Source organism: Peromyscus leucopus, chromosome X, assembly GCF_004664715.2.
Source record: "Peromyscus leucopus breed LL Stock chromosome X, UCI_PerLeu_2.1, whole genome shotgun sequence".
In the NCBI taxonomy this organism is placed as follows: domain Eukaryota; kingdom Metazoa; phylum Chordata; class Mammalia; order Rodentia; family Cricetidae; genus Peromyscus; species Peromyscus leucopus.
Window position 1 is genome coordinate 24,725,289 of NC_051083.1, and position 21,177 is coordinate 24,746,465.

General features: G+C 38.3%; 1 protein-coding gene across 5 annotated transcripts in view; it reads right to left on the reverse strand.

Moving 5' to 3' along the window:
* Nucleotides 1-21,177, reverse strand: part of Mid1 (midline 1) — a 337,431-nt gene that overhangs the window by 29,082 nt on the left and 287,172 nt on the right. For all 5 annotated transcript variants that reach the window (XM_037199266.1, XM_028885945.2, XM_028885941.2 and 2 more), the window contains 3 exons: nt 14,903-15,010; nt 9,306-9,454; nt 3,527-3,654 (listed from right to left, as the gene is read on the reverse strand). In XM_037199266.1, the coding sequence (XP_037055161.1) occupies nt 3,527-3,654; nt 9,306-9,454; nt 14,903-15,010 (385 nt within the window). The remainder of the gene's footprint in view (nt 1-3,526; nt 3,655-9,305; nt 9,455-14,902; nt 15,011-21,177) is intronic.

Sequence of the window (21,177 nt, forward strand, 5' to 3'; positions counted from 1 at the left end):
AGTTACAACCATATGGCCTACAAAGCCTAAGACATCTGCCATCTGGCCATTTTCAGTCAAAGTTTACCAGTCTGTGGTTTAGAGAATTGAACCACAGCTTTTCTTTATATTCTTCTGTATACTGCAGCTGAACTTCAAAGAGAGAAGCATGTTTGCATTCTATGGATTTAGAGCAACTTTTACTTACACCATTGCATAGGTCTTTTCTGTTCTAGATTAGTTTCTGATTAGAATTGGTGAATTGTAAAGAAACCTAAAATGAGGGGGAGTGTTTATATAAACAGTAAATTAAAAACTCTGCTTTGATACTCTTCACTTTGCCACCTGAAAAGACATTTAGGACAAGTCATGAAAAGCTCTGCCTGTTAAGTTATTGAATTTCACAAAGATTCTCCATTAAGAAAAAGGGGCTCAGTGGGATCTGATGGCATGCATTTGTCATCTCAATACTTGGAAGGCAGGGGCAGGGAGAATGTGAGTATGAGGATAGCCTGGGTTATATAGTAGATCCCATCTCAAAATTAGGTCCACAAATGAAAAACAAGGAAATAGGAATGAAATAAATAAGCATTCATCAAAACCCTTCAAGCATTTTTCTGGAAATGTGTACTTGAACATCTGTCTTCTGAAGAGCCCACATGTGAAATTTAGTTTTGTGTGGTGTGACTTGGAAATGCATGAATTAGTGACACCAATCAGGAGATGCATTCCATGCAGGTCCAGCTGTGCCATAAAAGTGCTTGTTTTTGTCTGTGTGGTCATTGTTGCCGTGGTATCATCCTTGCACAAACCAGCAAAAAACAACTTAGTCTTTCATAATTTAAATAGTTAATTGAATTCTTTCTCTATCAGCTATTGCGGAAAGAAAGGAGATTTTGCTGTCCACATGGCAATAGGTGATTAAAAAGACAGAAAATGTAAGTTCAAAATAGGCAAATGGCTGTGAGACACATGGCAGTAGCTGCAATCAGGAAGGAAATGTCACCTCTATGGGTTATTAACTTGACATACTACTTAGAGGCAAGTCATAGGGAAAAAAATCTTGTTTGCACAGCCAGGCAGGCTAACCATGTTTTGATTGTAAACCCAATGGGTTTGTCCTGCAAAGTCAATTCCTAATTTTCTGTAAGTGAAAACTGCAACATGCTGCCAATTTCAATACCCACACAATCAGTACCAGAAGTGTTATTTTCTTGCCTTCATCACAAACACTATACAAGGAATGGTGGGCTAATACGCCACAAACACTTCATTTCCTGCTTATAAATATCAGATAAACTATTTGGACTTGGTAGTATCAGCCAAGCATTGTATGTTATGGCCAGGATTGATGTTATGTCTAGAAATGGACTTTGAGGTTGACGGCTCAAAAAGCAAATTCTCAGGTACCCGATATGGCCTTTAGTTTGGCATATACAGCCGTTGTTACAATTTCATGTAGACCACTTTCACAGTTTCCTTTTTAGTCAATGAGTTCATGTGCCTACAGAAATTTAAATGGACATCTATTTTGAATATACTAGGTAATTGTTGGGAAATGAAGACATGTTCTCATTGATGAGACAAGGACAGCAAAATGATTTGGTACAGCAAGACCATGTTCCTGGGCAAATATTTAATTTTCTTGTTTCTTCTGGCCTTGGAAATGAGACTGTGACATGGATCTGGTCCAAGAGACCTAAGGGAAAATTTGCTAGGTAGGTCTTTTGAGCAAGAGTTTTGGTTTTATGATAAACAAGGCCATACTTGGCCAGCCAAGTTTTTTTTTTTAAACATTATTCCCTCTTTTCTTGTGTACTTTTAGATAAAACTTCAGCATGATAGTTGTAGATAGGGTATTCATGTTGTGAAAAGACAATACATGAAGATGTCAGGGCAGGAAAAGAGAAAAATGTAGATAGTGATACAGTAGCTATGGGCACCATGTAGCTGTTTAACTTCTAATTACATTCAGCTCAATTAAAACAATCACATCTCACTATGCACATTTCAAGTTTTTAATAACTCATATGTTGGCCATCATGGACACAGAAAGAACATTTTTTTATCACCATAGAAAGTTCTACTAGATGGTAATAGTTTAGACAAATCTCAAAATCAAAAGCTAAAGAAAGAAGGCATCATATCCATAAATATTTGAAACCAAGTTTGATTCCTTAGTGTAAAAGCTTTGTGAATCAAATTCTTTCTTCTTTAGTAGGAGTCATATTTGAAAGACAGAATTGTCCAAGATAAGGAGATGTTTTGTGGGATATCTCAATCTGCTTGCAAATGCAGAATAAATGCGAAAAGGGGTGGCTGGGTTCTAACAAGAAAAGAAAATCGAGGACTGGATAACTCCCTGCTTTCCATCCACACACTATAAAAACAAATGCTGTACAATGTTCCCTCTCTTCAACTCCACCCTCCCCAACCACTCTCCCACAAACATGCACATATTGGCTGGGAGTAGAGAAACTGACACCATGCTCAGTGAGGGATGTGGTTTCTGGAAGGCTCTATGTCCTAAGTACAGGGCACATCTGGCTTCACTGTATATATGGTGTTTTCCTGAAGTCACAGGTCCTGGTGGCTTTGGCTAACACTACTTACTTTGTCTAAATGGTCCTCATTCTTTCTACCAACCATTGAGCCCAGTTTCTGCTGCAATGGCTAACACCAAAGGAAAGATTAAGATTTACTACTAGGAACATGAGTAGCCACAATTTTTCTTTTCTTCCTGTTTCTTTTCCTCATTGTTTTCTAAGCCAGAAAGAAAAGGGGGTGGAAGGAAGAGAAAGAGGGAGAGAGAGAGGGAGGGAAAGAAGGAAGGAGAGAAGGAGGGAAAGAGGAAGAGTGGGAAAGAGGAAGGGAGAGGAAAGCCAAGTAGAAAGTATAGGGTTGAAACATAGCATCTGGAATTGCAATGTGATTTCTGTGACATTTGCCAGAGCAACATGAAATTCAGGTTTTTATTAGAAAGTGTAGAGACCTTCACTTTTCATACAGAACTGAGCCAGATCCTAATTTCACTCACACCCTTCCTATGTGACCTTCAGCATGATGGCTAAATTTTGCCATTTCTAAAATGAGGACTGCAATGCTTTTCCTAAATTTGATACTGTAACAACTAAGATAAGCTCACAAATACAAAGAGCAAGAGCAGTTATTTAAGTTGCCTTTCTTTTCCCACCGTGAGAGTCAGATGCCACTTTAATATGGTGACAAATACCCAGGAAAACTTCCATAACTTTTTGATGGCTAGCAGTACTTTGACCATCTCCATGTTGAGAATGAGGAAATGGTGATAAGGACACATTTAGCAATCAGTATTCTCTTTATTTTCTTGCCTCAATTTATCCTTAGTCTGTGTTATTTGAGTGAAAAACATATAGTGTACATGAATCATTTATAGGACTATTGGGTAGCTTTTCAAAGCCTGAAGCACACATGTGGTTTTTAGAGAATAATTGATCCAGTGGAAAAGTGCTTGTGTCACTGAATGTACACTGTATTAGACAGAACACAAAAGACAGTAAGACAATACCTGTAAGGTAATCCAGACATTCTAGCAGTTTCTTCTCCCGAGAAAAATCTAAGGCAAAAGTGTCAAATGTGTCATTGAGGTTGATTTCAGGAATTAGGACCTGGGAGGATGCAGTTGCCATGGAGACTCTGTAATTCAAACAAAACAATATTTTAAGGAATGTCAAGGTGGCTTTTATCATCACTATGAAGAAATGAGAAAAAAATAAAAGGAAAAGAAATATCAGGTCTTTAAAAAGTACCATCTCTGAATGTCATAGTGCACTAACACAAAGCAAACAGAGAAAAGGCAAAGGAACTGGGAGAAATAGCACAGTGCCCCCCTTTCTTTATACTATCGGAAAAATTCCCCACGGAGGCAAAAGAATATTCATATTTCATGTTGCTGTGTGTTTAACAGCCTGGCCCAGTCACATCTAACCCCAGCAAGAAGCACATAGCTCCAGGCATTTCTTCACACATCTGTCTGGGAAACTGTTTGTTCCTTTCAGACTCGCCCCTGCTCCACTTCAAAGGGGAGTCTCCCAAATTTCAAACTGCATAAAAGGCAAAGTGAAGATTAAAAAAGAATGTTTCCAGATATTGGATTAGTTTAATCAATTACTAGCCTCTCTCTAAAATAAACATTAAAAAGGGGGTTTTGTCTGGCTCTTTTTCATTCTCCTTCTATTCACATTTTTTTTTGCACCATATTCCCAGCAGATGCCATGGAAAATATTCATAAGTTTTTTCACAAATTTCCCCAGCAGGCACACAATTTCTTCTCCACACTCAGGTTTTCTGGTGAGAGCTCTCATGTATAAACTATAAGGCAAGGTATATGTGTTTATTTCCTATGTGCTCTTGAGTTGATCTGGAAAGTTCAGTTACCAACAGCAGAACATTCTAGTGGATTCCAAAATGCAAGTAATTATCTTAAAACCAAGAAAACCATGGCTTTAAGAACTCAACTTCTGAGCATAGAAAACAATGCTAGACTTTAATCTTGATGTGTTTCAAGTTTTCTGTTAAGTTCCATAAACATTAGGACATTAAATTTTTAATTTTTGCAAAAAACATTGAAATGACTTAGCTATAAGTCTAGTTACTTATTTTCTTGTAAAAAGCAGTGCTGCTCATTTGCACAAGATCTCAGTGCTAGGTGGTAATTAACAGTCAAGAGGACTTTTAGGTGTGTACTCTTTCATTTCATTATTGATACTTACAACAGGCAATGTAGCTGGGTGGATACAGGGAGGGATGCTAATTAAACTGTACCTTTAACCAATATTCACCAAATATGTATGAAGCTCTTAAAGTGTGCCTTATACTAAAGAGCCCAAAATATTTGCATCAATGCAGAAAACTTTAAAGGAATGCTCTAGTACCATTTGCACGCCCCAGAAATATTTCAAAATAAAAAAATCTATCTTATAATCCCCAACTGAGAAAACTGGGCCAAGTTAGTAGGCAGCAAGTATCAAACTTACAATAGCCTTTCTTTTAGGCCCTCTTGCAACCCAGATCTTGTGTCCATTGATGAGACTGCTCTGAATATAGATAATCTGGCTTTATCTTTTCCCCTCTTGGAGGCAGAAGCCTCTTTGTTCGGGCACATCCAAAACAGATGGTGTTCTCAAAATCTGTCCTGATTCAGGGGTCAACATCCAATAAAATAAAATGTGTTTTTGTTAAATGACATAGTAAATGCTCCCACCATTTTGACAGTGGGAACTTGGAGTGGGAAGCAGAAGGAAGATAGTGCCTAGCCTGGGAGGCAAAGACTAACAGAAGAAATCTTGGGAGATTAGTGCAGCTTTTAACACCTACAGTCTTTCTTCCCTGGTGGAAGGAAAGATACTTATCTTTGGCTACAATTTCAAGTCATCAACTGGAGTGACAGGTAAAGGGAAATCTGCCAAACTCAACATTTTAGGGCATGTTTTTTCCCCCAAATCCTTGTTGCCCATCTTCTGGTCTTTTATGCTGCCAACATTCAATGGGGCCGTTAGTGCTATGCTTCTTCTTACTTCCTTGCTTTACAGTCATCCCCCTCCCCACCCCGCTCTATGTAGAGGGATTGTCTATTACTCATTACTCCTACATATGTCTTTCTGCCTTGGTATCTCCAATCTGCAGAACACTCAGTTGTTAGTTACGCAGGGCCAGTATTCCAGAAGGTAGATATGTCCAGAGAGACACTGATCACCGGTCTTTGCCAAACACCATACACCACCATGATCAAAAACAGCAAAGTACCACAGAAACAAAATGTGTTCCACTTTGGTCAGCTCAAGATTTCCCAAAAAGCATTTGGCCCTGGAAACTCAGTGTTGTTATAACATCTATTAACTTATCAACACCCTACAGATAGCATTTCAAAACCCACACACTGGGATATGCTCTGACTCTTAGGACTAAGTAACGTTTCGCCAGAGTTTCCAACTGGAATTCTTGTCTTTCTGGTTTTAGAAATGCCTGGCATATCCTTAAACTGTCTGTTCTGGTAAGGAATAAAGGGATCACTTCACAGTAGAGAAACTTCTAGGTGATCTGAAAATACATTCTGTTCTGAAGGAATTTTCTTAACGTCCACTTGATAAAGACAATTTGCTACTAAAAGTAATTTTAGATTTCTTGAAAAAAGTGCATAAAGTTCCTTATGCCTGGATTTAGTGAATACTTTTGCTCATTTAACATAGCTCCAAAGGTCACTATGTAACCACACCAGTGACAGCTTGAGAACAGTGTGGTATACATCATATATGGAGCTATGCAGGGAACAGGAAAGGAGGGAATTTGTTGCCTGTTAACCTTTGTGGCAAGAGCTGAACTGTTTTTATTTCTGTATTCATATTTGCATAACAACTCTATTTTGTAGGAATAACTACAAATAACTACATTGTGTATAGATTAAGTAATTCATCCATGTCAGACAGTTTACAGTATGTTGAGGCTACCATTGTGAAAACAAGATGGCTAGATTCCTGCATATTTGAAGCAAATAAACAAAACTGGACTCAGCAATGTTAATGAGAACCCTGATTCTATCCATAATAACCAAGCAATTAGGACAGAGCCAAACAGTTGATTCCAAAAGAGATGTATCTCCCACAATGTAAAGCTTAGGACTCTCACTGCACTGTGGATTTATTTAAATGCCTCTTAGTTGAAAAAAAGTTTGTGCAATTTTGATTCAATTTATAGAACATACCAGGTTGTTTTGTGAATGGTTTTATTGACACATTCTCACTTTGGGAATGCCTGCAGGATTGAAAATATGTTCTGGGTTCTACACTGTAAATAAAAGTGATGTAAAATATTTAAGTGTCAAAACCCCAGGCAGACAGATGGACTAGTAGAAAGACCCCAGAAGTCACACTGTACGAATTTGAAGTGAGAGGTTGCAGAACAGAAGCAGGTAGCCAGTACAATGGAAAAGGCAAACAGGAGAGATCAACTGAAACGCTGAAGGATTAGAACATCCATTCAGGTAGCATTTACAGTGTCTGTGATGAAGTTTTCAGCACTGTTATCATTATATGCATAGCTACCATGAGCATGTTTCCCAAGTAGAAAATTGCTCCCTCATGGTGGTCTCAGAAATAAAACTGACATAGGTAAGGATTCCTTTAGAACATCTAGGTGATTGATATAAAAAAAATCACTCATCTGCATGGGTGTAAACACCTGTAATAATTCCAGTGGCTTCAATGAGAATCAGGCTGGGCTTGATCCAATCAATCCGTGCTGCACAAATGACATCTCAGAGCAAAGTAGCAGTGCTGGGATTTGAATCTTGATCTCCCAACAACTTGTTCCTGCCCAGTCCCCTTCTGCTATATCCCAGATCATAGAAAGAGAAAAAAGTGATGACTTAACCAATGAGATGGGCAAGTAAGAGATGAGAAAGTAGAAAGAGAAGGACAAATGTCGGCCAGTGAATAGTTACAGTACAAGTGTTCTGTATTCCTATGTGACAAGAGCAAGTTCTTTATGGAAACAGAGACAAGTCACCCTTCCTTTCCTGATGGTAGGCTCATAGTACAAGATGAGATAATGGGACAAGATCTGCTCACCAGATCAAAGGAGTACCAGTGTGCATGTGTGTACACAGTCAAGCGCTTGTGCTGCCCTTCAAATACAAGTCTTTTCCTGTTCTAACTGGTAACTGGCCACTTTCTCTGCCACTTAGCTGCAAATTTACTCAGGCCTCATTCAGTTGAACTTGTAAGGATTGCTGTGGAATGCCATTTACAGTTGCTGTTTCATCTGGATATGCCCCAATTCATAAACAGAGAAATGGATTCTCAGACCCCATTGGGGATCTCCGACCCATGTGTTAACCATCTTTAGAGTATATTGAGTGCAATGGAAAGCAGTGTTGTTTAAGCTTTTTAATTTTTTTATTTTGTAAGTGAGAATAAATAATAGAAATTGGACTTAGTTTCAATGAGAAGTGCAAAGAATTAAACACTTAAAATCTAGGAAACCACAAGGAAAGAAACTGGCCTTTCTTGTAATCAGGAGGAGAGTGTCTTAAGGGTAGCCGTCTTCATGTCTTTTATGGGTGATAAATAGCTAATCAGCTGCAAAAGGAATTTTTCCCAACTATAAGAAGAAAACAGTGAAAGCGGCTGACCAGTAGGAGAGCAGGGTTATGAAAATACTGTGTACTCATAGAGGACGGTGAAAATAGTTTCCCACCCAAGCAAGCACCTGTGTTAGTTTTCTTTCTCCATCTTTGAAGAAATTTAAGTCTAAAGCCATGGGCTGCTAAGGGAACACCTGCAGATTATTTTGTGAATGGTTTCCTTGGCACACAGCTACACCCACTTGTTCTCTATGGCTAAAGTGGAGCTACCCAGACAGCAGTGAGTAGCTGTGACAGATCCCTTATAGCCTACAAAGCTGAAAAATAGTTTACTTTCTGGAACAGTGTGGCAGTCTCTACTCTAGAATAGAGGCCAGTATGAAGGAGTTCTCTGGGTTTTTTAATAATCCAATTCTGATATGGTTTTGCACAAAAGGCAGTTGAAAATTAGAATAAATGAAAAGTCAGGGTATTTGGTGGTGTCTGGAGATGCCATTTATCCAGGCCAGCCTCGTGCTTCTCTTTGGATCCACTGGATTTACTACATGGGTCTATGCCCAGGGAAATGAGTAATTTCTATACTAAATAAATGAATATACCAAGAGAAGACTCATCTTTGCTCATCTTACTACTGGGCTGACTACACGAGGAACATCATTTCTAGTTTTCCTCCCCACGATTAGAGGGGATTTTAAAAGAAAGCAGTGGGAGGTGGCCTGTTTGACCTTTCTTTCCCATGTGAATCAGCCTTGGCCTTTTCAGGTGATGTCAACCTTCTCGGTCAAGTAAAAAAACAAGACTAACAGAGAACAACACCTGTGCAGTTATTTTCTTTAGATAAATGGACCACACAATGGAAGATAAATTTCCTTTTTATGTTTTTTTGCCTGCAATTCCATTCTTTGTTCCCAAGGCTATGATAAGATCAAGTTGGAGAATCACAACAAATGCTCTCCACACACCAAATGGCTGGTTTTATTCTAACTGCTGATAGGAAGACCTTGAACTCTAGGCAGTTATAGAAAGGGTTTTGCTATGTCAAAGGGAAGTATCCTTAACTGGAGCAAAACAGCAACAACTTCTACTCTGTCTGGTATTCAACCTTGAAAATGGGGTGGGGGGAGTCAGTTGAGAGCAAGGCCAAGCTGTCACACTCAGATACAAGCAATCAACAGCCTGAAAACATCCTAGCTGTCCCTGCACTCACCTCTCAGTGATATTCTTTGCTGTCTGGAGAAAGCGGGCATGGTCATTCTCCTTCAGAGAGTGTTCCGCTTGGGAAATGAGTGATGCCGACCTTTCAATGCACTGTTTACAGTTTGCAATCTGCTGAGCTAGTTTGCGGAGCCTCATCACCTAGAACAAAAGAAGCATGGCAGACATGGTTATACTCGAGACTCACTTGTGAGATGGTGCTGGGCTGGGCCTCTCTGAGGTGTGTGTGCTGTTATGTAGAAGCAGAGAAAAGTAGAAATTGGGAAGACTCAATTACAGAACTTCAACTTTATCTCCTTGGAGAAACGTTGGTAATTTGGTTTATGAGGAAACACTGAATTGCTAATTACTTCCCTGTTGATGGGAAAAAAAGGTGTTTGTCCAGTGGCAAGTGACAAAGGGTCACTGAACCTCTTCCCTTTACTATTTTATTCTACATAATTACTCAAGACCTTAGGGAACCCTGGAACTTTCTCCATCTCAGGTTTTCAGCAGTGCCATTAAAAAATGAAAGCATTTCTGTAGGTGTAAATTTGAGGCTTAAGTAAAAATCATTTTCTAAAAAGTTCTTTGTAATCCATGCAATAAAGTTGTGATGTAAAAGCATTTAAGTAGTCCTATTTTCCATATTGTCTAAAACTTGTGTATTAAATTAACATAAAGGGAGCATTTTTCCCATTGATTAATATTTTTCCTATTGAACTGATGAGAGAAAGCCAAAAAAAGCACAGCTGGGCCATTTCCTCTCACTATAAACGTCATTTCCAGGCACTTTGTGCTCTTGATAAGTAATAACTATTTTGATAAGCATTTCCCATTTGGGATAAAACACATACTTGTTTCACAACCTCCTTTCCAGTTCCTGGTTCTGTCTTGCTTGAAAATGACCCTCAAATGTAATTGACCATAACCTCTCAGGCAGGCCAAGATAAGTCCGAGGTAACTCATTTGGCCATGGCAGTAGTGTTTGAAATGTGCTGTAAGCTGGAGCCCGCCGGCCAGAAAGCAAGTTAAATTTAGACCAGTAATTGGAATCACCTCATGCCTACTGCCCCCATCTATGCAACAAGGGACGGGTTTTGGCTGGCTTTCTGATAATTCTGGAGTGGAAAATAACCTTGGGTGAAAGGGTAGGGAGGATGCCTGGTTAATCTGTCTTACAGACAAGGCAGACTCAGGCTCCCTCCAGAATTCCTGCTAACTCCACGAAATTTCTGCTTTCTCCAAGCCATCATTATCATCCCAGGACAACTCTAATCTTGAAGCAAAGGAAGGAAGGAGATGTCAGATCTGTACGCCTCTAGGGATTATCCAATTCCAAGTATGTACTCTAGCAAACAAAAGAAACTACAGCTGAATTGAGAAGTGGCAGGCCCAAGATTTCAGGCAAGGCTGAGAAGAATCCATGAAAATAATGAGCCAGAATGAAATGTCCAAACTTGGCAGCTAAGAGTATGTGATCTCAAGCATGGTAAAAGTACATCATTCATTATAATGGTAGTTCTTGTTCCTATCAGGATAACTGTGTACCTTAGTTGAATAAAATAACATCATTTTACACCAAAGAGAACAGAGCTTCTGGCAACATTATATATAGAGGCAAGGCCAAGGCAGCCATCCAGTCTAATTCAGGATGTTATAAAACATCCATTAGAAACTGTCAGAGGAAGGGAAAATTCCAGAAGGAAAAATAAGTTAATAGTCCCTACAATAGACTAAACGAATGGAATATTTAATCACATAAAATAAAGAATAATTTAAATTACACGGCCAAGTTGAAGATGTTTGATACAATTCTAACAAAAGAAAATGAGGTCAACTATCCTTTTGGATGTATTTCATGCCACTGTCTTATCCTTTGGATATGCGAAGGAGAGACCACATGTATTACAAATGTAACAATGACTGATCTTCAGTTTCATCTTTTTCTGCTTCCTCTATCAAGGTATTAGAAATTAAAAGTGACATACAAAGACAAGAAAAAAAATCCTCTCTAAATTGTGCATGTATTGAAGCAAAAGAAAATGAGAGCATCCTGGGAAACTACAAGAATGTTCTAGAGAGAACCATTTAGGGCATACTTTTAATTATAGGTCAGTGTACAGTGGCATCAGAGATTCTCAAACACTGTATGCAAAAGAATCCACTGGGGACTCTTTCAAAGGAAAACTCTAGATGTCTGGGCACATCCTCCAATATTCTAGTTAATGAGCTGTAATTGGCAGAGCAGCAGTAATTTGCATTTTAACAAGCAATGAATGTTTTTAAATCTCCAGGTGATGAATCACTAGCACGGTCAGGCCTAGCATTTAAAACACCAATCTAGTTTAATCTTTGAGTCCATGGACATCTGCCATGCTTGAATGTCACTCAGACACTTTTGTGCCTTCCTACGTTTATGAACTTCTCCAAGTGGAGGCCAAAACTCGGTTCCCAATTTCTTTTGTAGCTGTTTTCTGTCATGTATCTGTCTATGTGTTTACCTGCAAAAGTGCTTATTTATTGCATCCCTATCTGTGTTTCTTCTTTAAGTACCTTTCTCTGTGGTTTCATGTGTTTCTTGCTCTTTTAAACAAAAATGATTTAAAAAAAAATCTCTGAACTGTTTTGTTTCTAGTCTTTGGCTTACTCTCTTGGAAAACTAATCTCACTTGGGGTAAGATAATGATGCTGATTTTGTTGGCTGTAGTTTTAGAAACTGAGAGTTTTTTTTGTTTGCTTTGGAACCGAGCTTAGCATTTCAGTTTTAAAGAGAAGAAGCTGAAGATAACACCTTGCTCTCCCTTACTCAGTCTACTCTAATGGTTTTACAGTTGCCTTCACCTAACCTGGCCCATGGCCTCAGCACTCTGGAATCCTGTTGTATCTCTCTGACTCCGAGGCACCTGTCTGGTATGATATCAGCATTGGTGGGGCCCAGGGCCCACTTAAGAACTGACATAGTTTCAGAATCCCAGAACTGAAGTTTACCGAAAGCTATGATGCCAGGCAGACATTGGTAATAATTTTCTCCAATCCCTTGTAATGAATGAGAAGCCTTCTACAGCCCATGGCACTAAGGCATAAGTCTGGTTTCTGCCCTCTCTCAAAAGAAATTCTAGTCCCCTCCTTTTAAATCGCAGGAGCTGGAACTGCAACTGCACTTCTTGACCAGACCTGTCCCTCGAGCCATAGTTGTAGTACTGTACTTTTGTCCCATTTCTGCTCTATGGAAATACTTCTCTTATTTCTCTCTGTCCCATTTTATTCTGTTTCTATTCATGGTGTATGTTTGTCATGGCACGAGTGTTTCAACGAATGAACTTTACATACTACCATGGCTAAAACTGGGGTACCTTTTTACCATTATCCTCTATTTCATAAGGGGAACTCCCATGCCAAGAAATTCAGGTGTTGGCTATGTAAGGGTAAGCATGTTTGCCGGAGAATTATGTTGAAGTGTAATTGCAATCTGAATATGGGCTCTCAGTGAGGTCCGCATCTGGACCTTGGGAATCGTTGAATATGTTACCTTCCATACAAAAGGAATTTTGTAGATGTCTGGGTTAAGGATGTTGAGGAGTTGAATTTGTTCAGGATTATGTGTATGATTTCCAAGTAATCTCTAAAGTCTTAATGAAAGAGAGACAGGAAGGTCCATGTTAGAGAAGTAGATGGGGGAATGGAAACAGAAGGTAGAGTGCTATTATGAAGTAGTTATGAGCCAAAGACTATGGATGGCATGCACAAGTTTGGAAAGGCAAGGAATAGCTTACCAACATTACAAGAACCTACCTAGCCTTTAACTCAGGGAGATTGCTGTAGACAGATTTTTAAACAGTCTTAGTAAATAAGAAACACAGAGCGAAATACAGGGGTAATAGCTGAAGAGATCAGAGAACTAGCCAAGAGCCACTGACTACCCTACCCTTTAGTTTATCACTAAGCCGAAGTTTTCCACACGAGAGAGAGATTCTTCCTGCCTAACCTGCACTTTTATTATTTTCCTGTTCTGTCTTTTCACTGGCTCTAAGCCCAGCCATATGACTTCCTTGTCACTGCCCTTCTATACAGACCTCCAGGTCTCTATGGTTGGTACTGGGATTAAAGGCTCATATCACCACATTTGGCTGTGTCCTTGTCCATACAGAGACTCTGTTTGTCATGTAATCGAATTAAGGATGTGTGCAACCACCGCTGGACTTCTGCTTATGGCTCACTATATGACCTTGCTAAAAGTAGAAGGCTGAGTCGGGAGATGCTGCCAGCAACCGAGATCATGAGAAGTAAGACGTAAAGTACTGGTAAGCCACAAGCCATGTGGCAACTTATAGACTGATAGAAATGGGTTAATTTAAGATATAAGAACTGGATAGCAAGAAGCCTGAGTCATTAGGCCAAAGAGTTTAAATAAATAATATAAGCGTCTGTGTATTTATTTGGGTCTGAGTGGCTGCAGGCCTGGGTGGGACTGGAGTTAACTACAGCAACAGATTGCTTTTAGGCTTCTGAACTCCATAATACTAAAATAATCAGTAAGAGTGTTCTAAGCTACCAAGCTTATGGTAATTTGTAATAGCACAATAGAAACTATTATGAGAAGAGTACACAGCCAATTAAATAGAAGTAAGCTTTTTTTAAACTCTAAGATAAATTACACAGATTAATAAATATGCCAAATGTAAACTACTGAACATTTCAAAATTAACAGAGCATTTAAGAATCTATCACCACAAAAATATAAGTATTTGAGGTGACAAGTAAGCTACTTTGATTTAATTATTATACATTGTATTCATAAACCATAGCATCACATTGTACCCAATAATATATACAACTCTAACTTATCAATTTATCATTAAAAACAGAAAATTTCAAAAGAAATATATACAGGTAAGGAGAGTATTGATATCTGCATGCAATCATATGGCAATAGCAAATTACCTTCCTCTTGCATACTAACAAGTATTGATGACTACATTTCAGGAAAACAGGCCTCTGAGAAACTAGAAGATGGCAGGAATAAGAGATGAGTCGACATGTACATGATGATGCTCTAGATCAGTGCTTTTCAACCTTCCTAGTGTTGTGACTGACCCTTTAATACAGTTCCTCATGCTGTGGTGACCCCCAACCATGAAGTTATTGTCATAACTATTATTTTTTGCTACTGTTATGTAATGTATTTCCAATACATGTGTTTTCCAATGGCCTTAGGCAACCCCTGTGAAATTTTGACCCTGAGGGGTCGCGACCCACAGGTTGTGAACCACTGCTCTAGGTGGGAGCATTGTATCCTCAATATATTCCAGATGGACACTCACTGCTGTAATACAGCCAGGGGCACTTACTAAATGTGGTGCAATGGTATTCAGAATTTTCAGTCACCAGAACTGTGAACCAAATAATCCTCTTTACTTTATACACTACTCTGTGTCAGATATTCTATTACAGCAACACAAAATAGACTAAGGCAGACACTTAAGATGGAATTATGGATAATACAGAGTATATTATTTTATATTTTCAAAGCTGCAGATGTGCATGGGAGTATATATTCTCCAGGTGGGAAATATAAAAAAAAAAAAACTTCTGCCCAGGAAATCATACCTTTCCTTCTTTAATCTTCGTTCCAATAATTTGTCGTCTTTGCTGAATGATCTCAATGAGAAGATCACATTCTTCTGTCAATTTGGCCTCTTGACGTGATGCATTGACCTACAGGATGAATAAAATGGCATTCATTTGGCCTTTCAGTTAAATATTATTGTCAACAGACTAATACACTTCCAGTAATCTCTAGATTGCCAGAATGTACACTTTAAATTTTAATTCTCCTTCTTACTGTTTGCAAGGATGGTAAATATAGGTCCTATATGCCTGTCTGACTTGTATCCTCAGAAAACAAATCAGTTACAACATTCTTTCTGCCAAGCCAGACTTGCCCTTATCAACTAGTTGGGAGCTGATATGTGAAATGAAATATATGTGTAATTCCCGTTTTGGTAAACTCGAAAAACAAATTTAAAAACCACTTAATCTTATTAATTTATTCAGAACAAATTATTCTCAAGATATTTAACAGAAGTTTCCCAGAAACAATGTAGCAGTTTACATTATATATTCACTTAACATGTTTTAAATGTTCATGTTTGGATTTAATTCCTGTAAGATATCAAATCACAAAATGATGGCTTGATGCTTTATTCATCTCATGACATAATTTTAAATCTTACTCCTATGTATTTAGACACAGAGGTTGTACAAATGAAAGCACACCATCTTCATGTAAAGGTGGATCAATGCAGAATGGCCTGTGTTTGAAACTTTGAGATGCATTGTATGGGACAGAGAATTCCAATTAGCTCACTCTTGGCAACTCTACTTGGGAAATAGCGCGGACATGCTATTTCCTCCACCTTGTGACCACACTGAAATGCTTATTCACATACAGAAACCCAGAAATCCCAGCTGTGGGAGATGGAGATAACAACCACAAGCTTTATTATTTTAGTACAGCTACAGGAGGAGCTGTAAAGTTTCACAGGAAGACAATGGCACTGATGATTCTAGCATATCTCACAAAGAAGACAAGGGCCAGTTATGAGTTCTTTTGATTTTGGTAACGAGCTAGGGTAATTTCATTCTTTATGAATGAGATAAACTGGAAGTAGTACTGTGAGTTCAGGATAAACATCCAGTCATCACGGCTCACATAAACTATGTCCCTTTTCAAGAGGCCTAGGATTCCTTGAATTTTATTCTTGATCATTAACAGATGCCACATAAAGATGACACAGAACATTTTATTGAGAAAACAACAGCCACCAGCCATCTATAACAAACTGTGAGACTGTGTTCTATGTTAAATTATCACAGAAGTATTTGCTAAATGTTTGTCTAACTAACAAAGACAAAAGAAAGAATGGATTGACAGCTACAGAATTTAGAAGTCAGGCTGATAAATCAGGGAAGATAATCAGTGGGTTCAATTTATCTTATCATTATTTTATGTCATCGTTTCTAGTCCCCCTAGAGGTTTTCTAAGTAAATTTAGTTTTATATTGAAATATTTACTTAAAACTTACTCTCAGTGCCTTATCTTTCTTTTCTTTTCTTACCTTAATGTAATTTAGTAACTGATTCTGACTAAGCTGTGAAAAGAAACAGCCCATATTGAGAACATGAACATATTACAATGGAGGGAGTGAGATGTTTGGAATGTGGCAATGATTGAAATTCTTTTCTTGACCAAACTTTAGTGAGATTTCTGAACCTTCTCCTAGGTACATCTGTACACTTCCTTGCAGAATGTCCTTTTAACAGGAACACTGCTAAGTTGGTTATTTAGAATCTTCCCTCTTGGTCACCCTCAGTATCTGACCTTCATCTTCTACCATGACTGAGGTTATACTTGATACCTTGGTCTGTTTTCATCAAAACTACAGTTATCCAGAATCCTTCGCCAGAAGCTCCATTCCATGTGTATCCTTTTAATAGATCCATTCCTCTTTCAAAACTCACTGAAATTCGAGTTATTGCAAATTAGAAAAAGTGTCCCACAGTTGTGATAGTAGTATGAAGCTCAACTGTACAGATTTCATTTTTATGATGGATTGATTGACCTTATTGAATTTAAAAAAAAAAAATGTGGACTGAGATCTACCGTGATGACCCAAAAATATTCTGAGAAACCAAATACTACAATCACCATCACATTGAAACAATATTTCCAGAAATTTGGAAACATGGTGTATCAATTTTAGGCCACATATTTTACTTCATTTTTAAAAAAAATATACACAGCTTTTCTTTGAAACTAGAAAAGTTGAATCTGTTTTTCTACTAGCATTAAGTTCCAAATTTTTGTTAACTGAGAGCATTCCTATATTCCTACAGGTAGACTGGAAGAAATTGGATAATATTCTACATTTCTAAAATTATTTCACTAAAATGAAGTTTTCCATAGGTTTATCATATCATGTTAGAGTTAATGATCTGATTGGATTTTGTTTCTTTCTAGTGAGAAGGTAACAGATGTCATCAGGCCTTTCTAGTTCCCAGGTTTGGTTTGGAAAGGAGCGGGTCTTGGGTATGATTTAGCTTTCATTTCTGATTCATACCTTTTGATAAAGAAATCATAGTGGCTGATGGAATGCTCCACATGGAGCCATCTAAATGTGCAAAAACCATCCCTAACCCTTCTTTTCTCAACATGCACTTCCACTTCTGTGTCATCAATGTCTTTCTTTGTTCCCAAACTATAGATAAGTGTGGGATATAGATAAATTGGACATCCTGTATTTGGACCACGTTGGAATGGGGAATTAGATCTTCAAGGTCCTTGATTTGTCAGGAAAAATAGTAATATAGATCAATTGATCATAAAAATATGAATATAGCTTAAAATTGGAAACTGTCCCATCTCAGCCTCCTCACGGCAACTGTTCTCAAGTATGTTGACAAGCAAACATCAAGTCAGCTCCTGAAATTAAGAGGCACAGCTGGCTTTGCCTTGTCTCTCTTTGGACCTCCCCCATGTGCTTAGCATATACCTTCTCTAAATCTAGACTCACAGCTGCCTTTTTCCTCTTGAAGGCCATCATCTCCTCCCCATGGTTTTCTTCTTTACTACCAGGTCCATCTCTCTCCAGTTAATTCCTCTCAAGCCAGAGACAACCTCAAGTTTAAAAATCAAGAATGCATTGTCCCTCTTTTGATAAGCCCCCAATTTGTTATTCGAGACTTCAAGTGCCCTAGCCAATGCCATGCCAGCTGAAGTCCGGACTATGCTTGCAGCACTCCTGGCACTCCTCTTTCGAAAGAATCACAGGTCGGGTGGTGGTGGTACACGCCTTTAATCTCAGCACTCGGGAGGCAGATGCAGGAGGATCTCTGTGAGTTCGAGGCCAGCCTGGACTATAGAGTGAGTTCCAGGACAGTGAACCAAAACTACACAGAGAAACCCTGTGTCGAAAAACAAAACAAAACAAAACCAAAAAAAAAAAAAACATTCATTTATTTAGTCATCCATCCATTCATTCAAAAGAAGCCCCCAGGCTTCTGCATGATACCAAGCAGCATTCCAATTGCTGTGATAAAAAGGACAAAGTCATTGTTATTTCAAAGTTTACATAAAAGTGTATGAAATATATTAAGCAAGTAGAAAAATAAATAGAAATTTAAGATTGGGCCATTATAGGAAAGAAGTTAGAGAGGGTAATGTGATTAAACATGGCTGAGAAAAGAGTCCATTTTATTGCATAGATGAGAATCCTTTGACAAAGCAAGAGGAAGGAAAAGGAATGAGCTAAAGGATGCAGACAGGGCATTTAGAGGTTCTCTTGATGTTATATCCAGGCTAACCTCCTGACAAATAGCATCAGTCCATCCCCAATAGTTGCCAGTTCTGTATGCAACATTTTGTTTGTTAAACCTTAATTCTGGACCAGAGGCTCTTTCAACTGCATTCACAAAGAGTATTAGAAAAAGATGTGTTGTCCTGTGTATCCAAAACTGAGGTGGGATATGGTATTAATCCTCTGCCTTCTATGCCAGCTTTTGTGTAGAAGTATCAACAGGATGGAGACAATGTGGAAGGTTCTGGCACTGGGATGGAGGCACATGAATCAAATACCCATTACCGTGATGGTTTCACAGTAGCCATTTACTACAGACCCCGCCCCCTTTGCTCTCTTAAAAAAATAAGGAAAATGGAATCTACAAGATGAGTTTTCGGATTTGATTAAGATTATATTCTTTTCTGTCCATGTGTGTATGAGAGACAACAATGGCATTGGGAAATTTAGTGCTCATAGTGGCTTGATAGAATACAATTCCAGTAAATAATGAGGATAGGCTCTTATTTTCCACCTGTTTGGTGAGTTCGCCGTTGTCCTAAGTATTTTGGGAGCAGGGAGGGTAGACTAGGAAGGGAAATTACATAATCAAGGAACAGCATAAGAGTCTTGCTGTAAAGACTTGCTGATCCACTTTCTCCTAGTGATAGGGTCATTTTGCTGCTTCTCAGACCATGACCTTTTAACCTTGAAATGAGAAAGTTGAAAATTGAAGTAAGCGCAGAAGGCACACCTAAGGCCAAAGTCTCCTAGCCTAGAGATCAAATTCAGCCCCCACAGGTCTCCTGCATTAATGTTCACCTCACATTGATAATTGGCTAGAATTCCAAAACTGTCAGCACGAAGATTACCTTCTTTTATGGTAATATACACAGTTTCTTACATAAGTCAATGATAACATAAATTTGTTAACTTTTTTTTTCTAGATCAGTCTGTTAGCAGTGCCCAATAAAAAGTCCTCCTGCTACGTTTTATGATTTCACAGAAGGGGTGGGGTAAAGTTGACATTTTTTTTCCTTGTCAAATGTATAAACATTAAAGGGATTTAATTACAGAGACACACTGAAAATCGGGCTATATGTCTGTGGAATGTTCTTTAGCAGTCTGTAAATGGTCTCCATTATTTCTTAAAACTTGCTCTTTCGACTTGTATTTAACTGCTAAATGAGATGTATTGTACCGAGTATAAACATCATTAATTTTCACACACATGTGGCCCTAAAATCTTTAGAAATATTTCATGGAACTCTTAGAAAAAGGAACATCAATGGGGAGGAAATGTCTGGCCACTTCTCATAGGGAAAACTTAACTAATGTGCACTTTATTTATTTATTACTTTGATTGTTTTTAAAACCATGTGTTAATATGTGTCCATTGGACAATATGATGGGACTTCTGAATCTGGCTTATTTAACCCACTCTGATGATCTCCAGGACCATCCATTTTCTGACAAATGTTAAGGCTCCATTTGTTCTTATGTGGAATAAAATTCCATTATGTGTATGTACAATAGTTTTCATCCATTCATCTGTAAGTGGAACTGTAGGCTGATTCTATATCTTGGCTATTGTAAATAGTATAGCAATAAATATGGCTGAGCAAGTATCTCTGTGGTAGGATACAGAGTCCTTTGGGTACATGACTGGGAGTGGCATACAGGGATCATGTTGTACTTCCGGTTTTAGTTTTTATGAGGAACCTTCAAACTGAGTTTCATGATGACTATACTACTTTGCATTCTCACCAGCAGTGAATAAAGGTTTCTTTTACCCCTGCATTCATACCAGCATCTGTTGTTGTGTCTAACAGTACTTTAAAAACCCTCTTTTTTTCTCATTTGACAATGCCTGCTTGAAATGAGTTAGCCACCTACAGTCTTTCAAAGTAGAACCTCCCAATTCCTCCTGCCAAAGGGATACACTCATTTGATAGATGGCTTCCTGTTTGTACACAGATGGAACACTGAAGTAAGCCTGGGACAGGATAAAGCCAATGTGTTAGAGACAGGAAATTTGACTTCAGAGTATTCATGGGGAAAGGAGCATTGCTCAATGTACTAGGAATTCTACGAGAATAATGACCCTTGGGGATTTCACCTCCTAAGGGACACACTCGCCCACAATTAGTGCAATCTTGAAATTATACCACTAAACAGTTACACTTTTCCTTTGAGACTGTGGTTAACCTTGCCATCTGTGAGTTTTAAAAGTATACATCTACAGTGTATGTTTGCCTAAAATTAGTTCTTACAGTAAAATCAAAAGCAGGGTCATTCCACACTGATTTAAATTAAGGTGACCTAGACAAAGGTTGCAACATTCATATATGATGTTCTGTAAATGCTGTACTTTGGACCCTAAAGCATTTGTCTCTGTATACTAGTCATCTGTAACTTTTAATCTGCATCTAAATCTAAAGCGGGTAGCAGTATTAAAAAGTATGTCCTAGTTATCCCATATCACTCCAAAACAAACACACTAAAGGAGTTCATTCCAATGTAGATAAGCTGATATTTGGCCAGTAA